The sequence below is a fragment of the Macrotis lagotis genome, chromosome 1, assembly GCF_037893015.1.
Source record: "Macrotis lagotis isolate mMagLag1 chromosome 1, bilby.v1.9.chrom.fasta, whole genome shotgun sequence".
In the NCBI taxonomy this organism is placed as follows: domain Eukaryota; kingdom Metazoa; phylum Chordata; class Mammalia; order Peramelemorphia; family Peramelidae; genus Macrotis; species Macrotis lagotis.
The window spans coordinates 740,911,042-740,933,005 of record NC_133658.1 but is presented as its reverse complement, the minus strand read 5'-3'; the positions used below and the strand labels follow the sequence as shown (position 1 = coordinate 740,933,005).

The 21,964-nt window shown below is 35.5% G+C and overlaps 1 protein-coding gene across 4 annotated transcripts in view; it reads left to right on the top strand.

Moving 5' to 3' along the window:
- IFT88 (intraflagellar transport 88) overlaps positions 1-13,475 on the top strand; it is a 126,458-nt gene extending 112,983 nt beyond the window's left edge. For all 4 annotated transcript variants that reach the window (XM_074216243.1, XM_074216242.1, XM_074216241.1 and 1 more), the window contains 2 exons: positions 8,986-9,096; positions 9,386-13,475. In XM_074216243.1, the coding sequence (XP_074072344.1) occupies positions 8,986-9,096; positions 9,386-9,507 (233 nt within the window). In that variant the 3' untranslated portion in view covers positions 9,508-13,475. The remainder of the gene's footprint in view (positions 1-8,985; positions 9,097-9,385) is intronic.
- Positions 13,476-21,964: the final 8,489 nt, after the last annotated feature.

Genomic DNA, 21,964 nt, shown 5'->3' with positions numbered 1-21,964 from the left:
GACTCATAGTTAATGGAAATCTTTTTCCCCAAAGTATAGATTTTGTCTCAAGTAACTAACAAGGCTAAGTCAAATGTTACAAATTTCAGTGGGACGCTATTTATTTATGTTCAGCTTGAATGCCCCTTCACCAAATACTGTTTTGAATTCAGATATTAAGAGCAAAGAACTCAAAATGATGAGAAAATATTAGAAAGGAGAAATCCCTTACCTTACTTTTCATAGAGGAAGTAGAACCTGAGCTGAACTTTGAGGCTTTTAATTATGTGGGGAAGGGAACTACCTCAGTGCTTTTGCTCACAATGGAAGAAGAACAGAGAGAACAAAATCAGGTGCTGGTATCTACTCAACTAGACTAGAATACCGCATGAAGTGACACTCAAAACTATATTGAATCCAGAGTATTGAAGGTCTTGGTTTCCAGGCTGGTAGTATAGAACCATACTACTGGAAATAGTATCAAAGGGTTTTTTTGAACAAAGGCTTTTGTACAGAGAAATTATATGATATGAATGGTAGTTTATATAACTTACTAGGCATCACTTTGGAAAATCAGTCAGGGAAGCAAGAGATCAGAAACACAGGAGTCACCTAAGAGTCTTTTACAGAAGTCCTATGCTGAAAGGAAATAGAAACTACAAATAGGGTGATTGCAGAGGGTTTAAAAAAGAGGAAATGAATCCAAGAGACATTGTGGAGGTAAGTCAATCATACTTGGCAAATGTTTAATTTTGGGGGGAAAGAGTGAGTCATAACTCCAAGGCCTATAGTCAAAGTGCTTCAGAGGATGGTGGTACCAGCAACAAGTTTAAAAGTTACCAAGGGGGGGGGGCAGCTAGGTGGCGTAGTGGATAAAGCACTGGCCCTGGAGTAAGGAGTACCTGGGTAAAAATCCGGTCTCAGACACTTAATAATTACCTAGCTGTGTGGCCTTGGGCAAGCCACTTAACTACATTGCCTTGCAAAAACAAGTAAATAAAAACAAAAAAAAGTTACCAAAGGGATGGGTTTTAGGGGAAGATGAAGTCCAGTTTTTGACACATTAAACATAAGATCCCTTTGAACCATCTGAGTGGAGGTGGTTATTTGGCAAACACTTATAAATATAGAAGTAGAATTCTGGAGAGGAGTCAGACCTGGAAAAATATGTACATTTGGTAATCAGCTTTGTAGTGTTGCTAATTGAAGCCATGAACTCAGAGAAAGAGACAAGTTTGGGGAGAAGGCAAAGACAGGGATAGGGATATTTAAGCTCTAGAAGGAGGTTGAGTCAGCAAAGGAGACAAGAAGCTTTTAGAGAGGCAAAATAACTATTCTAGTTGATTGTCAAAGAAGATTAGAGAAATGAATATTAATAGATTATTGCAAATGCTGGACTCTGCAGATAGTGGTTAAGGAGAACTAGAACCAAAAGAGTAGATTCATCAATGAAGAGGTCATTAGAGGGGTGGCTAGGTGGCTTAGTGGATAAAGCACCAGCCCTGGAGTCAGGAGTACCTGGGTTCAAATCCAATCTCAGACACTTAATAATTACCTAGCTGTGTGGCCTCAGGCAAGCCACTTAACCCCACTGCCTAGCAAAAAACCTTAAAAAAAAGGTCATTAGAGATCTTAGAGCAGATTTATTAAAGTGACAAGAGACTAAAGTATATAGAAGTGATTGAAGAAGTGAAGGATATGATATTACTAACTTATTTTTAGAAGTTTAGGAGGAGGGGAAAGAAGGTTGCTTGAGTATGATAGCAAGGATAAACAAAAGGAGGTTTTGATTTTTGTTTTAGGAAATGGTCAACTTCAGTACCTCAACTGAAAGAGGTCTCAAAAAATCAACTATTCCAGGTGATTGCTGAACACACAGTTCCTTGGTCTATAATCTATAGCCTATAAATGATCACCCCAGTCTTCTTTTCAAGATCTCCAGTGTTGGAGAACCTCTAGTTCCAAGATAGCTGATTCCATGTTGAATAGTTCCAACTGTTAAAAAGTTTCTTTAAATCAAAACAAAATTTGCTACTTGGAAATTTATACCCATTACTGTAGTTCTTTCATTTGGGGCAAAACATAACCAGTCTACTCCATCTTTCACATAGGAGCTCTTCAAACACTTGAAAATAGTAGTCGTGTATGGTTCGTCCCTACCCTAAGTTGCTTCTTAAGAAGAAATACCCCAATTTCTTCAGCTGATGTTTGTATAGAATATTACAGCCCTTCAGTCATCCTGTGGTCTACTTATAGCTCCCCAGTCCTATGCTTGTGGTATTGATTTTTCAAGCCTAAATATAAGACTCTACAGTTATCCTTATTAAATTTCATCTTCTTAGATTTGTTCTAGTGTTTTATCAAAGTCTTTTTGGAAATGGATTCTGTCATCCAGTATGCTAGCTATCCCTCAGCTTTGTGTGGTCTAAAAGTTTGATCAGCATGCTAACAATGCTTTTGTCAAAGCTATTGATAAAAATGTTAACCCAGGGCCAGACACAAATACCTGAAACACTCCTCTTACAAGACTTCTTTTCAAGATGCTCTTTGATCAGAATAATTACTTTTTGAATAATTTTTGGCCTTTCAATTTTGAATACTCTCAACTCTGTCATCATGTAGCCCACCATTTTTTTTTCCACCGGTTTAACAGTATAGGTAGCATTCTCCTGATCAACTTACTTCCCAGTTAAAACAATGGAAGTGAGAATGCTTTTGGCAGAAAGGACTATGCCAAGAGAGAAAGGTGGAGATCTTGAAAAAGAAGGCATAATTAATAGATCAAAACAATGAAAAAGGGAGAATGGGGATAAAAATATTAAGGACATAGATTGAGTGATTTTCCTTGTCAAGAAGGATAGCCACTTCATTATCTATGACCAGAGAAGGAAAACAGACAAGATCCCAGGATGATCTGGAACTCCTATGTGATGACTTTGAGCTTAGGAAAGTACTAGATAAAGTCATCTGCATATGAGAGGCAGGGAGAGAATGAAGTTAGGGGATTGAGGAGAGACATTAGGAACAATCATAGTTTGTAATAAGATATAGAGTCCATTAAGATATGAGTAAAAGTTTTTCCAAGAACTAATAAAAGCCGAATTGAAGTTAAGCAAAATAAATTTGTACTGGACCTGGTTAACATGGTTTCCTTATTTCCTCCAACATTATTCAGCCTGTCAGAAGTAATGCTTAGGGTTCAGCTTTGCCTTCAGAGGCCAGGTGAGAGGGTCACACATAACTTTCATTACTTTATATGACCTTAACTTGTTCAGTCTCTAACCCTAAACTTGCTCAGTCTCATCTAAACTAAGATTGGTTCTAATTTTTATTTGAATGTGAGGCTTTCTGTAAATATCAAATGATATAGGTATTTGGGACTACCAAGAATACCTGAAATAGGGCTTTCTCATTAGACCTCTCAGACAACATGTATCCCTATCATACATAGGCTATGGTGTACACAGTGAACTCTTTGGAAATAAAGGTACCTGGTCTTGGCAGAAAGGCCTTTATATTAATAAAACCAGGGAATATCTATCCCTAAAGCTTTCAGAGACATTCTGATAAAGAAAGGTAATCATCTTATCTGGAAACCAGCTGGTTACTTACTTTGTTAGCAAACAAGAAGGCACTATTTTATTATTCAACAAGTTAATTATCCCAGATACTGTATATTGAACAATGGTTCCTGGGTCTGAACATCACAATTAGGAGAAGACACAACTGAAAAGTAGAATTCTTGAGCTACTTAACTACACATTTGCACAAGTGATCTCTGAACCAAATTATTGCAAATATCTGCCTGAAATGGTGAAAAACTGGAAAAAAAGACCTGTATCCTCTTAGAACAACTAAAAGCCTCCAGCCTTGCTTAGAGATGTTCCTTTGGAAAACATACTTTGAAATTGTTTCACCTTAACAAGCTTTGGATTATTAAGTGCATCTTCCACCATCCTACAGTCCTGTATCTTTAAGTACCTTCCCCAATTGAGAACCATATTCTTCATCTAAGCCTTACAAACTGGCAGCATCTGATTCCTAAGTTATAGAAGTCAAGTAAAGAGTCTCTCTTCAATTCCAGATCTCAAAATCTTCCTATTTCCCTATGTTACTAAACACCAAAAAGACATCCATGAAAAATGGAATCAGTTTATTGCTCTTATTGTGGCATCCAGTCCTAAAATGGTCAAATACATTTCAAACTGCATCATCTGATGGAAAGACTTCTTTCTCAAGGAACACTCCAACCTTTCTCTTCCCTTATTTGAAATGCCTATCAGTTATCCTTTAATAAATTCTTACTTCTTGAAGGAGTGCCTATACTAAACTCTGTCAAACCCCATTCTTCAAATAGGCCAGGTCCCTTACCTTCTCAAATGTTCTCTTGGGAGAATTTTCCTGGTACTGATCACTTCATCCAGAAAGGACATTGTGCTATAAGCTATGACATTACTTCCCCATTCACTATAATCTAACAATAATTCACCTTGGTCTTTCACCAGTTTGATTCCCCAGGGCTTGAAATTCACTTCCCCTTTTCCTTCCCCATCTTCATCACCACTATTGAAATTCTTCAAGGTCTAACTCAAATTGTCACTTATTCCATAAACCTTTCTCTGTTCTCCTTATCTCATTGGTTGGCTCCTTCTCTTATGTCCTTACCCTAGTCTAATTTATAGTAAAGTTGACTATGTACATCTTATCTCCCCATTAATTTAAGGTTGGGGCTTGTATCTTATTCAGCTTTCTGTCTCCCATAATACCTTGCTTAAATGCTTGTCAGATTGGATCAGATTAATTACTATCAGTGCTATATAAGATAAATTATTGAATATTTCATTTTATCAGATAATGGTATCATTCATATATTTGGATATTTCCCAAAAAACTCATAGTAAGAACTATTTACTCTTACGCCATTTAAATTTCTTCCACATTGATGCCTTCATAAATTTCTGTGACCCAAGATATTTATCATATGATGACAAATCACTATTTGGTGATAAGTCTCCATAGACTTAGCTAGACTGGACCTTGGATGAGAGAACAGTCTGTTAGGCACATACTCAAAGTCTTTTCCAGCTTGGACAGGATCTGTCAGAATTTGTGCTCTGCTATCATAGCTTTTAAGAATCCAGAGTAACCTCTTAATCAGGATGAGGATATCAGAGTAAGGCTTTAGGGAAAGGCCATACATTTAATATCATAAAAAAATTATTATGCTGAATACATCCTTAATAAAAAAAGTCTTCTATAGTAAATTAACCCTTTATAGAGGATTAGCAAATATAAGATCATTCTTTTTGTTTTATTCTGTATTCAGTTGTCTGTTGCTTTTGATGATTTTTCCTAACTATTCTGGCAAAGATTTCTCTTCCCTTATGAGCCAAATTCACTTTTTATTTGAAAAGAGCAGATGGTGAAAGTTTATGTAGCCAGTTTCCTTAGTTTAATTCATTTGTGTCCTGAATAGAGCCTGTGTTATGAAAGTTACCCAACCTACAAAAAAGACTTCTTATAGTTTAAAAATGTGGCATACTAACATGTCTCAAACAGGTGTGTGTTGTTTTTCCTGCCTATGTTTTTATAACATCAGTCAAGGCAAGGTGCAGTCTCCCTTGTAAGCAGAGGTTGGGTTAGACTTTATCCCAGCTGACAGGATTTCAGTCTTGGTAATAAAAAAACAAAAAACAGTTTGAGGCTTCATTAGCAGAAAAACATTGACCATGTCCAAAACTGCTGCTTTAACAGTGAGATTGGAATTCTATTTTATCTGAGTGTTGGGTAGTTGTCAGGACAGCTACATTCTATGGGGCCCCCACACACTAACCAGGGCTTTGAATAGAAAGTTCACAGCCAGCTATAAAGGCAGAAATGTCTATACAAACAATAATTCCTTACATTTATATTGAATTTTACAGTTTTTCAAATCATTTTCTCATGACCTCATTTCATTGGCTCTCCAGAATGTTCCCATGATGAGGGCAAGGTAGATACTGTTGTCTCCATTTTGCAGACAAAGAGGCTAGAAAGGATAAAATTTACCTAAAATCCTGAATGTGACTAGGCAAGTGACAAAACCTGGAACCTGAACTTAGATACCTATGACTCCTTACTGTCTGCTGTTCTTGCTAACTCAGCAGGTAACTTTCTCTACCTAAGTGTGGCTAATGCCCTTTACCAAAGAGATTTCCCTACTAAAAGATTTAAATGCTAGGTTGTTTTTTAAGCTATTACTATTCAGAAAGTTATCTTCAAAACCTTGATGACAGAATCTATGTATTCTCAAGCTGAAATATTCCACAAATTGAATTTTTTAATATTTTAAAATTTAAGATGAAGATAAGATTCAAGATAAACTGTAGAATTTTATTTTAGGTAGGACTGTAGGGATCTATGAGATCATCTACTGCAACTTCCTTAATTTCCACACACAAAAAAAACTAAGGCTCAAAGAAGATTATATGAGTTGTCCAGAACTGAATAGCTAATGGCAAAGTTAGGACTCTAACCTAGAAGTTGGAGTGTGAATTTTTATACATTATCAGTTCAACCTCTCTTATTATTTGCATTATGTTAACATGAGTTTAACAGTCTACTTTATTTATTCAAATATAAAATGAAACCAAGCCCCAAACAACTGTAATGGCTCCCTTTTTTTTTTAATACTTCTCTTAGATGACTTGCTTTCCTGAAGGAAGTTTCTTGCTTAAAAAAAGAAAAAAGGATACATCCCAACCTAGAAATAAAAGTTTTTAAAAGTCTGAAATTTGGGAGTAAAAGAGGATGTATAATTCAGATCCTTTGAAAAAAATTTCTAAATTATATAGATATCTCAATTCAATAATCATTCATTAGTCATTTTCTATTTGCCAGATTCTTTGCTAGGCATAGGAGATATGAAGACAAAAATGAAAATAGTTCTTCCTCCTAAGAAACTTTTATGTTTGCATTGGTCTATGTGGAAAGCTTGGTAGATGATCTGAACCTTCTTTTTGAATTCTAATGACCAATACTTTAAAGAAAAGTTGCTATTTTGAAGTTGGAAGGCAGTACTCTTGAATTGAAATTGTAGCAAGAATGCAAACCAATGTTTAAAGGCAGAATTTTTTTTGTTTTTTTTGGGGGGGGGTTGGCAAGGCAATGGGGTTAAGTGACTTGCCCAAAGTCACACAGCTAGGTAATTATCAAGTGTCTGAGGTCAAATTTGAACTCAGGTACTCCTGACTCCAGGGCTGGTACTCTATCCACTTCTGCCCCCAGATAGAATTTAATATAGGAAAATAACTAAGATAAAGATATAAGTTGGTATGAAGTTCAAATTACTAACATTGCTAGTAATGTTTGGCCATTTGCAATTTCTCAGAAACCTCAAATAGCTTTTTTTTTTTTAGGTTTTTGCAAGGCAGTGGGGTTAAGTGGCTTGTCCAAGGCCACACGGCTAGGTAATTATTAAGTGTTTGAGGTCACATTTGAACCCAGGCACTCCTGACTCCAGGGCCGGTGCTCTATCTACTGCGCCACCTAATTGCCACTCAAAGTAGCTTTAAAAAATGGCTAGGGGGACAGCTAGGTGGTACAGTGGATAGAGCACCGGTCCTGGACTAAGAACTGAGTTCAAATGCAGCCTCAGACACTTAATAATTGCCTAGCTGTGTGACCTTGAGCAAGTCACTTAACCCCACTGCCTTAAAAAATAAAAAAAAAATTTTTAATGCCGATTAACCTGACTGAAATCTGAAGCAAAGGAGTACCTGAAGTGGAAGAGAGATGAGGGTAAGGGAAGGGAGAAGGAACACATGGTTTTTTGGTTGTTACTGCTTTTATACCAATTCATTTCTGTAAAGGCCATGAATGAACTGAAACCAAAATAAACTGAAAAACAAAAGGGTCCTGAATGGGTTGCTTGTTCTCTTTAAGAGTAAAGCTTTGGGGCAGCTAGGTGGCGCAGTGGATAAAGCACCGGCCCTGGAGTCAGGAGTACCTGGGTTCAAATCCAGTCTCAGACACTTAATAATTACCTAGCCGTGTGGCCTTGGGCAAGCGACTCAACCCCATTTGCCTTGCAAAAACCTAAAAAAAAAAAAATGAAGCTTTATAACAGGAAAAAAGAATGTCACTTTCAGAATTCTTTGGAATTGTCATAGCTAGTTGTCAAAATAAGACTAGGCTTATTAATTATTACTCAAATTAGAAGGGACCCTGGAGATCATTTATAGTCTCATTATTTGACAGATGAGAAAATTGATAGATCAGTGAAGTGAATTATCCAAAGTGGCAATATTGGAACTACCATCTTCAAACCCTTGATGACTGATAAGACTTTTTCATTACCAAAGAAAGTAGTTCATTCTCATAGGGTAGGGATATTCTTTGCAAAAGATGGTTACCATGAACATTTTTTTTTTTTTTAGATTTTTCAAGGCAATGGGGTTAAGTGGCTTGCCCAAGGCCACACAGCTAGGTAATTATTGTCTGAGACCGGATTTGAACCCAGGTACTCCTGACTCCTGGGCCGGTGCTTTATCCACTGCACCACCTAGCTGCCCCAACCATGAGCATTTTCAAATGATGATTTAATTAATGACACTGTTACACTCTTCATCCTCAGCAGTTCCTCTGAGGTCATCTAGTACTGCCTTCTCAATCTCCTCCTTTTAAAGTTGAGGAGACTTAAGTCACCCACAACTAGCAGGTGATGAGATTAGAATCTAGAAGTTCTGTCAGCATGAGGATGAGAGCTGGAACTTTTTAGAATCAGATCTCTTTAAATTTAAATTTGAAACTGCCTCTACTTAGATTTGAAAGAATATAGTTCAGACCCATATTGTCACATTCATTTGTTAGAGCTCTCCAAAGAGAATTTGTAGCCATAAGAAACTGACTTCATAAAGAGAATTATTGCCTGTTTCATGGCAAACCTGGTACAATTTAAGATATGTGGTGCAGTTCTATGATTTCTTGACTTATAAAACAAGTGAATTTCTATTCCCACATTTTCAGATAGTGGCCAGAACTCTAGTTCCAGTAGCAAAGGTGAGCGTCTGAGTGCCAAATTACGATCTTTACCTGGGACAAATGAACCTTATGAAAGTAGCAGTAATAAAGAAATAGGTGAGTGCCATTGCTTCTATCAGTAGACTTGGGATAATGAATGCCTTGGGGAGTTGGCATTCATTTTAAATGTGGCAGTATTAAGAATTCTTTTATGTATGGATGCTTATGGGGAAAAAAAATTGTGAAAACTTGGTGTCTTGTTTCTGTTCACTGGGAGTTTCATAATTTTGCTAATAAGAATTGGTTCATGTTTGTTTATTTCATTATAATCCTTGTGAAATAGTTAAATAAATGTAATTTTATTCACAATAACATAATTAATTAAATAATCTATTTTGAACCATAGATGCTTCATATGTGGATCCCTTAGGCCCACAAACAGAAAGACCAAAAACCGCAGCCAAAAAAAGGATTGACGAGGATGATTTTGCTGATGAAGAATTAGGAGATGACTTGCTTCCTGAATAATATTTTAACGACATTTATTATAGTAGATGAGTCTCTTTACAAAAAAAAGTTAACTTTTTCATAAAATACCTTATATTTAATTTTGTAAACTTTCAAATTTGCTGAAATTCCAAACTTAAATAAAACCATTCCATAAATCAGTGAGCTTGTTTATTAAGTGGAGAAATGTTACTTTACTTTTCAAAATATCCATAAAAAGGCCTTAATTAGATTTAATTGATAGGAATTTGAAACTTAAAAGGCATTTAATGTCTAATGGGAATTACAACTTTGTTAAATCAATATTTTATTGATTCAAAAAAAATTTTATTGATTCTCACATTGATAGGGAGAGATGTACTCAATAGAAGGCTCTCTCCTTTGACCTCCAATTTCTTAGGATATCATAGAATTTTAGAGTTGAAAAAGAAAGTAGAGATTTTTTAATCCAACCCTTTCATTTTACACAAAAAGATGTAACTTGTCATAATCATAGCTAATTAGTGACAGAGTTGGAATTTGAAGAAAGAGCTTCTGAGTACACCTAGGACTCTCCTCACAACACCTAAAGTGTCATACTGGCTGTCCCCAGTTAGCATGTGACCCACAACCCTCCTGAGTGAGATTGGAACCAGAGGAAAATGTAATTGGGACATAAGTAACAAAATAAATAAAAATACAAGAAAACATAGATAATACATTTTGAAGTTAAAAATCATAAAAATTTTTTCAATGTAGTTTTATGATTATAAAAATAAAATAATTTATTGCCTTACATATTTTTTTATTTGTTAGTATTGACTAGCATGTCTGTGGTTAATTTTTTTTTTTTTAGATTTTTCAAGGCAATGGGGTTAAGTGGCTTGCCCAAGGCCACACGGCTAGGTAATTAATAAATGTCTGAGGTCGGATTTGAACCCAGGTACTCCTGACTCCAGGGCTGGTGCTCTATACACTGCGCCACCCAGCCACCCCTATATCTTAAAAGAATAATGTTCCCCTCTCAAATACTAGTAATTTTGAAGGACCCTGCCAAGAGCAACCTCAAAGTGGTGAAGAGACAATTGATAAGAGGGAGGTCTATCTTGGCACATATAGCAAAAATCAGAGAAAAATTTGAAGCATATGGAAGGCAGAATTTAGAACCTTACATACAAATAAAATAGCAAAATAGCAAAACAATCCTAAAAGAATCACTGTTTATAGTCAAGTTCCCATCTTTGCAAGTTCCTATCTTTGACCTGTCAATTTTTTTGAAAGAAGTTGTTTATTTTAAAGAACTTTGTGGTATTTTTAGGATTTGAAGGGCTAACATAAAAGCAGAAACATTTATTTTCCTTTACTTGCTAGATGTTTCACTGTAAATTATGTATTTTTTTACTAAAGCACTTGCTGTATAATCTATATTTTGTCATGCCCCCCCCATTTCTGGGCATCAAAACTGATCTTCTTGTGCAGTGCTAAAGCATGACATGGGTTAGGTGACCTTCACTTTTAATTCCAGGTTTCACTAATATTGACAAAGAACCATGTCAGTGGCTAGCAGATTACTGGAGTTGTTTTGGGAACTATGCCAGATGAGAGTCTTATCTCTAAAAAAAGAAAGAGAACCTTAAAGGGATAATTGTGAGGCAACCCTTCCTCTTTTATTGCTGTTCTCTTCATGTGTCTCTCATATTATATGGAAGAATCTGCCATGCTTTGATAGAAATTTGCTCCCTATCAGTAGCCTAGTTGGAGAAGATGTGCTCCAACCTTCACAATTTAATTCTCTCCTCAAGTTGGGCCAATGATCTATGATTTTGATCTGTGTACCCCTGAAATTCATTCTGTATCCAGTATTATGCAGGAAATGATATTTTAGATAAAAAAGGTTAAGAGAATAAAGAGTCTTTTCTGCAAGTTATAGAAGGTAAGAAAATTATAAATTTATACAGAAGCATAAAATTATAAATCATTTGTTTTTAAACTTATTTTAAGTTTTATTTATAGGAAGAGTAAAAATCATATCATATTCTAAGAGTGGTAAGAAAAAAATCAGTACAAGAACAGAATTTTTCAGATAAGATTGGAAGCCAGATGATTTAGTTTCTGAAGCAAAAAATGAGATTAATTTGTAAATGGAGTATTAGTCATCCCAAAGAATATAATTTAAAATACCACTATGGAATACACCATTCTGAAATGTGATCAAGACTTAGATAAAATAAGAGAAAATAAATTGAGAAATTTAAATATTCTTGAAAGGTAAAAAGTTTTTACAGAAACAGCAAGAGTTTGGTTAAAACAGTATATTATCTCAGAACATGGGGTGGCTAGGTGGCACAGTGGGTAGAGTACCGGCCCTGGAGTCAGGAGTACCTGAGTTCAAATCCAGCCTCAGACACTTAATAATTACCTAGCTGTGTGGCCTTGGGCAAGCCACTTAACTCCATCTGCCTTGCAAAAACCTAAAAAAAAAACAAAAACCTTAGTATATTATTTCAGAACATGTAGGTAAATGTTGAAAGTGTTTAGTGAAGGTGAATTCATTGAAGGAGTGTTTGGTGAAAGACACTGAAATTCTTTGTCCTCCAAAAGTTAAACCTTTTCAAAATAGTCACAAAACACTATTACAGAAAGAATTAGCAAAAATTACCACTATCAGTGGAAAACATAAACCAAAAGCAGAATTGTCTTGACTTTTTCAATTGTAATCGATAAAAATCCAGATATTAGTAGACTGGCTTAATTAACCAATAATATTCCTCCAGGTGACAAAGACCTTCCTGTGAGTGAAGAATTGTTTGATAATCTTTTTTTCAATGACACTGTAAAAGATAAAGATATTTTTAAGGAAGTCTTTGGACTTTTGGAAAAGTATAATTTTTAATGATCAGATTTAGTGCACAAAGCCACAAATGGTACAGCAGCAATGACAGGGAAAGCAAATGGATTTGTAGATAAATTATTGATTGAGCAAAACGAAATTGCCACTACTAATAAGTTTCGTTATATTCACTCTAAGAAAGTAGCCAAAATGAAACTTGTGCTGATGTTTGGTAAGAAAACAGAATTTTATACATTTTTGTGGATTGGATCACCCATGATTTTCTTCTTGGTTATTCTTAGAAGTTTGAAAAGAACAGGAAGGTTCATTTTATTATCCAGAAGTTTCTATCTTTATCATCAGAAGGTTTTTATGCACTTTGAACAACTTTACTGTGAAATCAAAATGTTATTTAGCAAAGGAGACTCCCAGAAGAGCTTGATTATAATTAGAACTAGTTTCAAGATTTAGTCCTCTTTGTAGATATCATGAAATATTTAAATGAATATAAAATTTTAGGGTCAAAATTAAGTTATATCAGTGTATGACAACATTAACATGTTTAAGATAAAAATTGGTTTCTGGGAGAGGCAACTAAATATTATGATTTGATTTATTTTCTTATATATAAAAGTATCAAAAATATTTTTGTCCTTATAAATTCAGGAAATGTGCCTTTAATCAGAAATTATTATTTGAATTTTAAAAATGATTTGATGTGTGATAACTTTTTACTATTCAGTGCTTTTTTGATATTGAGAGAACAAAATAACATTAAAAAAAAGCTTGTTGAAATTCAATATGACAGTGCTTTAAAAAAGTATTTTAGTATTCTAGATTTTATTCTTACTTAGCAAGACATTTTGTAAAAGGTATATTTACTAGAATGTTTGGTAGTACATATCTATGCAAGCAGTTGTTTCTATTCCTGAAGACTGTTAAAACTTAATTTTGGAAAAGATTAAGAAGTCAATCAACAGTGACTGCTATGTGCTGAGCATTTGTCACCCATACTTGAAAATTACGTACATATATATGTATGTGTGTGTATATATCTATATACATATACAAAAGCTTAAACTTGATATTGATAAAATTGTTACTTGCAAAAGATGCCAAGTTTCTGACAATTAATTTTGAGTCTTCTTGTAATCACTTTTATTCAGTTTTAAAGCACAAAATTGTATACTTTCATCTATAATTCCTATTTGCTTTGTATGCATTTATGTAATAAATATAAATATACACATAAATATTGAAAACTGATCAAATTCATGAAAATACATTTCTTTTTTATGCATTAGGCATTTCTAGCTCCTCTCTGACTTTAATGCATTAATATATTAATAAAAAATATATAAACTTGTGATTTTTCTAAGGCAGGATGTGGCCTGCCGGCTAGTATTCAAGAGGACCTAGATTCAGATATCATCCCTGATGCTTATTCCCTTTGTGACCTTGGGCAAGTCTCAGATTCCCCTTTAGCTCTAAATGTCACTCTCTAGAATCTAGAGGCACAGTGGTAGAATGTTGAACCTGAAGTCAGGAAGACAAGTTCAAATTCAGTCTCATCCCTTAATAATTGTGTGACACTTGGGAAGTCACTTAACTAAGATCCCTGGACTTTCCCCCAAGTTACACAAAAACATTTATGACCAAAATTACAAATGTCCTTAGATAGCATTTACTTCCAAAAGGTGAAGTGGGGATGGAAATGGAGGGATTACATCCCTAGAAAAACTGAAGCTCTTCCCCACTGCTGTTGACCTTTGAAAAGTAAGGAGGGTGAGGGCAGGCATTGTGAGATAAAGCATCCCTTGAGGGGCAGGACTGAAGGGGAGAATGCCATTATGAAACTGAGGACTTGGAGAGCTGGTCCTGCTGCAAAATATTTGGGATTGGAGAGGCCAGGGAGAAGGCAGTCAACAGTCCTTAAATATGAAATAACTGTTATGTGCTAATACTATGGTAGGGACTGGAAGTTACCAAGAAAGGCAAAAGACATGTCAAGGAGCTTATAATCTAAGATACATTCTAAAAAGACTGAGGAGATGGGGAGAGATGAAGTCCTGCAGTCAGGTGAGAAATAATGTTTCTACCTTGACCCTCTACTTTAAACAGAGGACCTGGCAGGAGCTCACTAATGTCCACCCCGTACTCTCTCCAGTCGAAGGGAGAGAGGGATCCAGGGAGCAGGAGTTGGAGGAGATGTTTGTTTCAGAATTGATTCTCTCTTGTAGGGGATAGGGATGAAGTCTGGGTGAGCAGCCAGGTGGGAAATGACGTGACTTTACAAATATTATCTCGTTTGATCATCACCACAACCGTGGGAGATGAATACCCTTTTATCACCCCCTTTTACAATTGAGCAAACTTGGGCCATCAGAGTGTAAATGAATTGTTCAGAGCAACATAGGGTCTGAGATCAGATTTGAATTCATGTCTTTCCAGCTTCACTGCTAGCATTCTATCCCTCGTGTCATCCAGCTCTCCACTCAAGCCCACTCAGGCTGGGGCTCTGGTCTTCTGGGCAGATTGGTGAGAGAAGAGAGGAGATGGTAAGAATGGATCGACCCCATCAGAGAAAATATGTCTAAGATAAGAGTTGTCCTTGTCCCTAGGGACCAAGTGGCCATCTTCAGATGTTTGCAGATTCTAGTGAATCTGATCTTATTGTTCTGGTTACTCTTTCTTCTAGCACAAAGTGTACCTGTATATCTTCTCTTACGGCATTTTTGCTCACATTTCTAAAAATATTCCAGATAGAATTCAACAAATGGGAGGTCTTTATTTGATTATTTTTCAGTCATGTCCTACTCTTCATGACCTCTTTTGGGATTCTCTTGGTATTGCCATTTCCTTCTTTGGTTCATTTTATAAATGAGGAGCCAAAGGTTTAATTGACTTGCTCAGAGTCACACAACTAGTAATTTGAACTTAAGAAGATGAGTTTTGCTTACTCCAACCCAAGCACTCTATCCATTACATCAATGCACTGCATTTTTTCAGTCATGTATATCCTCAATGATCAGTTTTCTGGTTCATCGATGGAATCATCTTTGGAAATTTTTTTAAATTTACAACTTAGTAAAACTTCACTCAGAACCAACACTCTAGGTGACTAAATTTAAGGGAAAGGAAGATTGGTGGGGATGATATAAATTTTATAAAAATGACCCATCTTTCTCTAGAGAAGAGGTAGAAAATTTGTTGTGACTGAATAGGTAGTTTAAAACATCTTGCTATACAATGATCACACTCAGAAAAATAATTCTGACATCACAAATGACAAAGTATTTTCTTTGCAGCTCTTTTGAAGTTACACATCTGCTATACAAATGAAATGCTAGTATCTACAGGCCATCCCCAATTGATGCCTGACTAGAGTTCATCTCTTACAAATGATATTTGCCATTTCCTTCCACTTCTCCCTTCCTTCCCATTATTCCTAAGAATGGAACATAATATTTCAGATGTAATCTGCCCAGGCCAGAGTATAATGGGACTACTGATTCTAATCCTTGATACTAAAACTTTCTTAATATAGCTTAAGATAGCATTAACATCTTAGCTATTATACCACATTGTTGACATATTGAGTTTTCACTACATTTTAGCCCCAGGTCTTTTATATATGAAATTCAATCTAGCCACACCTCTCCCATTTTGAATTTATGAAGTTATCCTCAAGTCCCTGCACCTTTTCATTCACCCCTGTTTGTTGTTGTTCAGTTGTTTCAGTCATGACCGACTTTATGACTTCTTTTGGAGTTTTCTTGGCAAAGATATTGGACTGATATTTCATTTTCTTCTCCAGTCCATTTTATAGATGAGAAAATTGAGGCAGAGTTATGTGATTTGCCCAGAGTTACATAACTAGTAAATGTCTAAGGTCAAATTTGAACTCAGGTCTTCCTGACTGCAGTCCCAGTGCTCTATCCATGCTCCCCTCAGCTGTATCATCCCTATTAAATGCTATATAAATAGGTTCAGCTAATCTTGATTCTATCAGCTATCCTTCTGACTTTGTGTCATCTATAAATTCAACATCCATCCAGGACTATCCCTAGTTGTCCCGACCCAGTTGGTTTCAATGGAGAAAGTGAGGTTGGCTATTTCGCACAGCTCTCCCTCACTTAAATCCAATTCACTTGCCTGTCATGGCATCACCTCCCTGAATGAAGGACAAACAACAATAACACAAGCCATCTGTATCTGATGTCAATGTTGCTACATAACAGTGAATCATGGAATACCATAATCTCAGAAGAAACTTATTCAAATCACACAAAAGGGAATGGAAAAATTCATGGTGCATTTATCTCTTGGGGATGATCCTAGGGTTTAGAGCCGGGAAGGATCTTGGGAATCATTTAGTCCAACTGACTCATTTCACAGAAGAGAAAACTGAATTTGAGAGAGATTTTCCTCACTTTGTATCTAGGCTATTTAGTATGTAAGGAATTAAGTAGCAAAGGTAGAATCTGAACCCAAAATCTAACTCTACAAAAAACAGACTGAAAGGAGTGACAAGATGGTACAATGGAAAAAAAAAATATGGTCCCAGAGAGGACTCAAGTTCAAATCCCAGCTCTGCTAGTTATTATATATGTGTGAATTAGGACAAGGCAGTTAGTTTCTGTTGGTTTCTATTCCCTCATCTGCCAATTTAAGCCAAAGCCTCTATGCTCTTTCTCTTCCACTTCTAAATCAATCATCTATGATGTCTATAAATTCCAGAAGGAAATAACTCGTTGCTTTATAAGCATGCCAATTTTGCATTATGCTGTCCATAATTATTTTCTGTATTAACCTTTATGTATGTCTACATATACACATACTTACATATGTGTGTATGAATGTGTCATGAAGCACTAGAGGCAACTAGATGGTATAGCAGATAAGAGTGTTGAGCCCTGAATTCAAATCCAACCTCAGACAGTTACTAGCCTCAGTTCCTCATGTATAAAATGAGCTACAGAAGGAAATGGTAACTCATGCCAGTCTCTTTGCCAAGAAAATCCCAAATGGAGTCACAATTGAACAATAACAACATAGTTTTATAGCAAAAAAGTATCTGGTTTATTTTTTCCCATATTGCCATGCAAGTTTATAACCTGGCTAAAATGTTTTCCTATTTTTAATGTCCCTAAATAGTTAGAGTTTGACGGGAAAATTATTATGACCAAGGATGTTGCGGTAGTTTGCATATATTCATATTCATTTAATTCCTTTCAGACCCTAGTGTCAAATTTATATTTTCTTCAGAATAAGGAGTGAATTTTCAGTGGTTTGCTAACCAATGCAAACAATTGGGAAAGAAATAAATGACTTTATTTGTATAAATATTTTATTTGTTTTTCCAGCTACATATAATGGTAGTTTTTATCAACCATTTATTTACAAGGCTTGGAGTCTTACAATTTTTCACCTTCCCTCACTTACCTCCCCCCATCCCTGACAGAAAGCAATCTGATATAGTAATCTTTATATTTGTAACCTTGCTAAATATGTCGAAATTGAACATGTTGTGAGAGAAGAATCAGATCCAAAAGGAAGAAAGAAAACATTAGAGAGAAAAAAATTACATAATTCATAAGACAACTTTTAAAAAATGAAGACAATAAGCTTTGGTCTTCAAATAAATGACTTTTTACACATAAGAAAGTCTATGAGCAGAAAATGAAAGAAAATTCACCTTGTGCTCAAAGAAGGCAAGGCAAGGAAAAGAAAATATTTTGTTGACTGAATAACAGCCAGAATGGAAATCATCGTGGTCTGACATTTCATCACATTTTACCCAGTAAGTGACAGTGCTCAGTGGTAAAACATTTTAGTATGCTTGTTTGAAAGATTCTCCTAAAAAACAGAAAATACCTTGCAAACAGTGTTTCATTGATTAAATCCTAGGAAAGGCCATGTGCAGAAATTTAGTTCTAATGTGATCCCAGAAATAATTATGGGGCAGATAAAAAACACAAGTAATTGGAGGAATTGGGTCTTTCATGTGGACCCTAGCTACTCCAAAGGAGGCAATTCTCTCCAAATATGTAATTCTGACTCTAGTCCCAAGTCTCTGCAAAGGAACTAGCTTAAAGGGTTTGGTATGAAAGACTTCATCTCCAATTTACAAATGAATAAATAGAACTTAAACAAGAAGTTAACAGTCAAAAACAGGGATAAGTTTCCTATCTTTTGAATCCTTCAACCAATATTTACTTAAATGCAGTTGTACTAGGTTCTGAAGGGGTATTCAAATAAGATGCAGTTCCTTCTGCCATGAAGTTTATAATTTCAAAGATAAATAAAAAATATGGAAATACTATAAGATTTGGTATGAAAAGAATGATAAGAGATGTTTAAAATACTATATTAGTTCAGAAGAGGAAGAGATTACTTCATGATAAGGATATTAGTAAAAACTTCATGTAGAAGTTGACATTTGTAACCAAGATCAAAAGAAATGTAGTAAATTGAGAAACAATCTCTACAACTAATAATTCTGACAAAAGACTCATTTCTAAAATATACAGAGAACTGAGTCATGTTTTTAAAACAAAAAGCCATTTCCCCAATTGACAAATGGTCAAAGGATATGCAAAGGCAATTTACAGATGAAATCAAAGCAATTCATAGCCATATGAAAAAATGCTCTAAATCATTAATTATTAGAGAAATGCAAATTAAAACTTCTCTGAGGTACCATCTCACACCTCTCAGATTGGCCAATATGACCAGGAAGGATAATGATCATTGTTGGAAGGGATGTGGGAAATCTGGGACATTGTTACACTGTTGGTGGAGCTGTGAACTCATCCAGCCTTTCTGGAAAGCTATTTGGAACTATGCCCAAAGGGCAACAAAAATGTGCATACCCTTTGATCCAGCAATACCACTACTGGGTCTATATCCTGAAGAGATGAAGAAAAAGGGTGAAAACATTACTTGTACAAAAATATTTATAGCAGCCCTGTTTGTGGTGGCAAAGAATTGGAAATCAAGTAAATGTCCTTCATTTGGGAAATGGCTTAGCAAACTGTGGTATATGTATGTCATGGAACACTATTGTTCTATTAGAAACCAGGAGGGACAGGATTTCAGGGAAGCCTGGAGAGATTTGCATGAACTGATGCTGAGTGAGATGAGCAGAACCAGAAAAACACTGTACACCCTAACAGCAACATGGGAGTGATGATCAACCTTGAAGGACTTGCTCATTCCATCAGTGCAACAATCAGGAACAATTTTGGGCTGTCTGCAAAGGAGAGTGCCATCTATATCCAGATAAGGAGCTGTGGAGTTTGAACAAAGTTCAAGGACTATTCCCTTTAATTTAGAAAAAAACAGATATCTTGTTGTCTGATCTTGTTACCTCTTAGAATTCTTGTCTCTTCTCTAAGGATATGATTTCTCTCTCATCATACCCAATTTGGATCAAGGTGCAACATGGAAACAAAGTAAAGACTGACAGATTGCTTTCTGTGGGGGGGGGGAGGTAAGATTGGGGGGGAATTGTAAAACTTAAATAATATCTTTAATAAAAATTAATTTAAAAAAATAAATAAATAAAAGAAGTTGACATTTGAGTTGTCTTGAATGATAATGAGGATCTGGACAGGCTGAATTGGAGATAGAGAATGGTTTTTTAAAATTACGGGGAAATATAAATGAAGGTAAATTTAAAGAAAGCATCTGGAATCTTTGGAAACAAATAATCCTATTTAGCACAATAAGATACATAAAAGAAAGTATTGCAAGTAGTAGGAACTGTTGAGGCAGATTTGGACCAAATCCAAAATCTCCTACTGATGTTTAGGATTGGGGCTGACAATTTTTTAGAAACTGAGAAGAGAGTGTTAATAGAAATGTTTTGAGAAAAATTGTGGAGAAGAAAGAAAGAGCATGAGGAAAAACTTTTCTTGGCAGAAATGTCTTAACTTATAAAAAAAATTTTTACAAGTAAGTCTGAAGAGGAACTATTAAGAGTGATGGCTTGGAAGAACTGAAGAGACTATTTTTCTACCAAGACTAGAGGAAAGGAAAGAGTGAGAAAGAACCAAAGAACATGGAGAGGTCTTCTCTCTCTGTCTTTTTTTTTTGGCAAGGCAATGGGGTTAAGTGACTTGCCCAAGGTCACACAGATAAGTAATTATTAAGTGTCTGAATTCGGATTTGATCTCAGTTTGAATTTTGATCTCCTGACTCCAGGGCTAGTGCCCTTTTGCCACCTAGCTGTCCCAAGGTCTTCTTTTTTTTGATAAAACTGTTTTAACCTATATCTGACAAAAAGAATGATGATCATTCTTGTGAAGAGACTTTTAGTTTTAGTTAACTGAATGGTGAAATTATATTTCTAAAAGTTAGAAGTAATCTACAACTATACTGTCATTTTTTTTTCAATGTGTTGAACACTTTTGCTGATTTCTCCCCCTCTTCTTCCTCTTTTTTAAAAAATTATTTGTTGGGGCAGCTAGGTGGTGCAGTGGATAGAGCACTGACCTTGGAGTCAGGAGTACCTGAGTTCAAATCTGGCCTCAGACACTTAATAATTACTTAGCTTTGTGGCCTTGGGCAAGCCACTTAACCCCATTTGCCTTGTAAAAACCTTAAAAAAAGGAAAAAGAGAGAGAGAGAGAGAGAGAGGAATACACTAGGAGTGAAAGGGAAAAGGTGAGGGAAATTATCTCAAATAATTGAGTACATAAATAGAAGTCTTTACACAAAAGAAAGAAAGGAAGAGCAACTAATAATTGTCCTTTGTTCCCATCTGAACTGGTCAAAAGAAGGAAGAATACACATATACATAGACACAAATGGGCAGAGAAATATGTCTGACTCAACAGGGAAACATGAGGGAAAAGAGAGAAGAGAGAAGGGGGAATTAGAGGGAAGACAAATTAATTCATGAATTAGTACTAAACAAAATTCTAAGAATGTGCAAAAACATTTATAAGTTTTTTATGGTGGCAAAAAAATGGGAATCTAAGGGGGTGCCCATCAACTGAGGCTAAACAAGTTTGGTACATGAACCTAATGGAATGCTAATGTGCTATGAGAAACGATGACAGTGGGGTGGCTAGGTGGCACAGTGGATAGAGCATGGCCCTGGAATCATGAGGTCCTGAGTTCAAATATAGTTTCAGAGACTTAATAATTGCCTAGCTGTGTGGCCTTGGGCAAGTCACTTAATCCCATTTGCCTTGCAAAAAAAAAAATCTAAAAAAAAAAAGAAAAAATGATAACAGTTATGGTTTCAGAGAAACCTGGGAAGAATTGTATGATCAGCTACAAAGTGAACAGAACAGGAGAACAATCTATGCAATCACAACATTGTAAAGATAACTATGGAATTCTAGGAATCCACTCCAAAGAACTAATGGTAAAACATGCAACATGACACCCCCCTCCCCCGCCAAAGGAGAGGCAATAAGGTGATAAGATTGAGAAAGATTTTCATTTGGACATAGACAATTTGGAAATTTATTTTACCTATTTATTTGTTTATAATAGGCTTTTTTTCTTCTCTGTGATTGAAAAAATAATGTAAAATTTAAAAATAAACTATGAGTTGCTTAGTACAACATCTAGCACATAGTAGGTGTTTAATTCCTGTTTTTTAAAAATTAGTCAGTATGGAGGTAAAGAGCTGGTTCTATGGGAGTGAAAGGA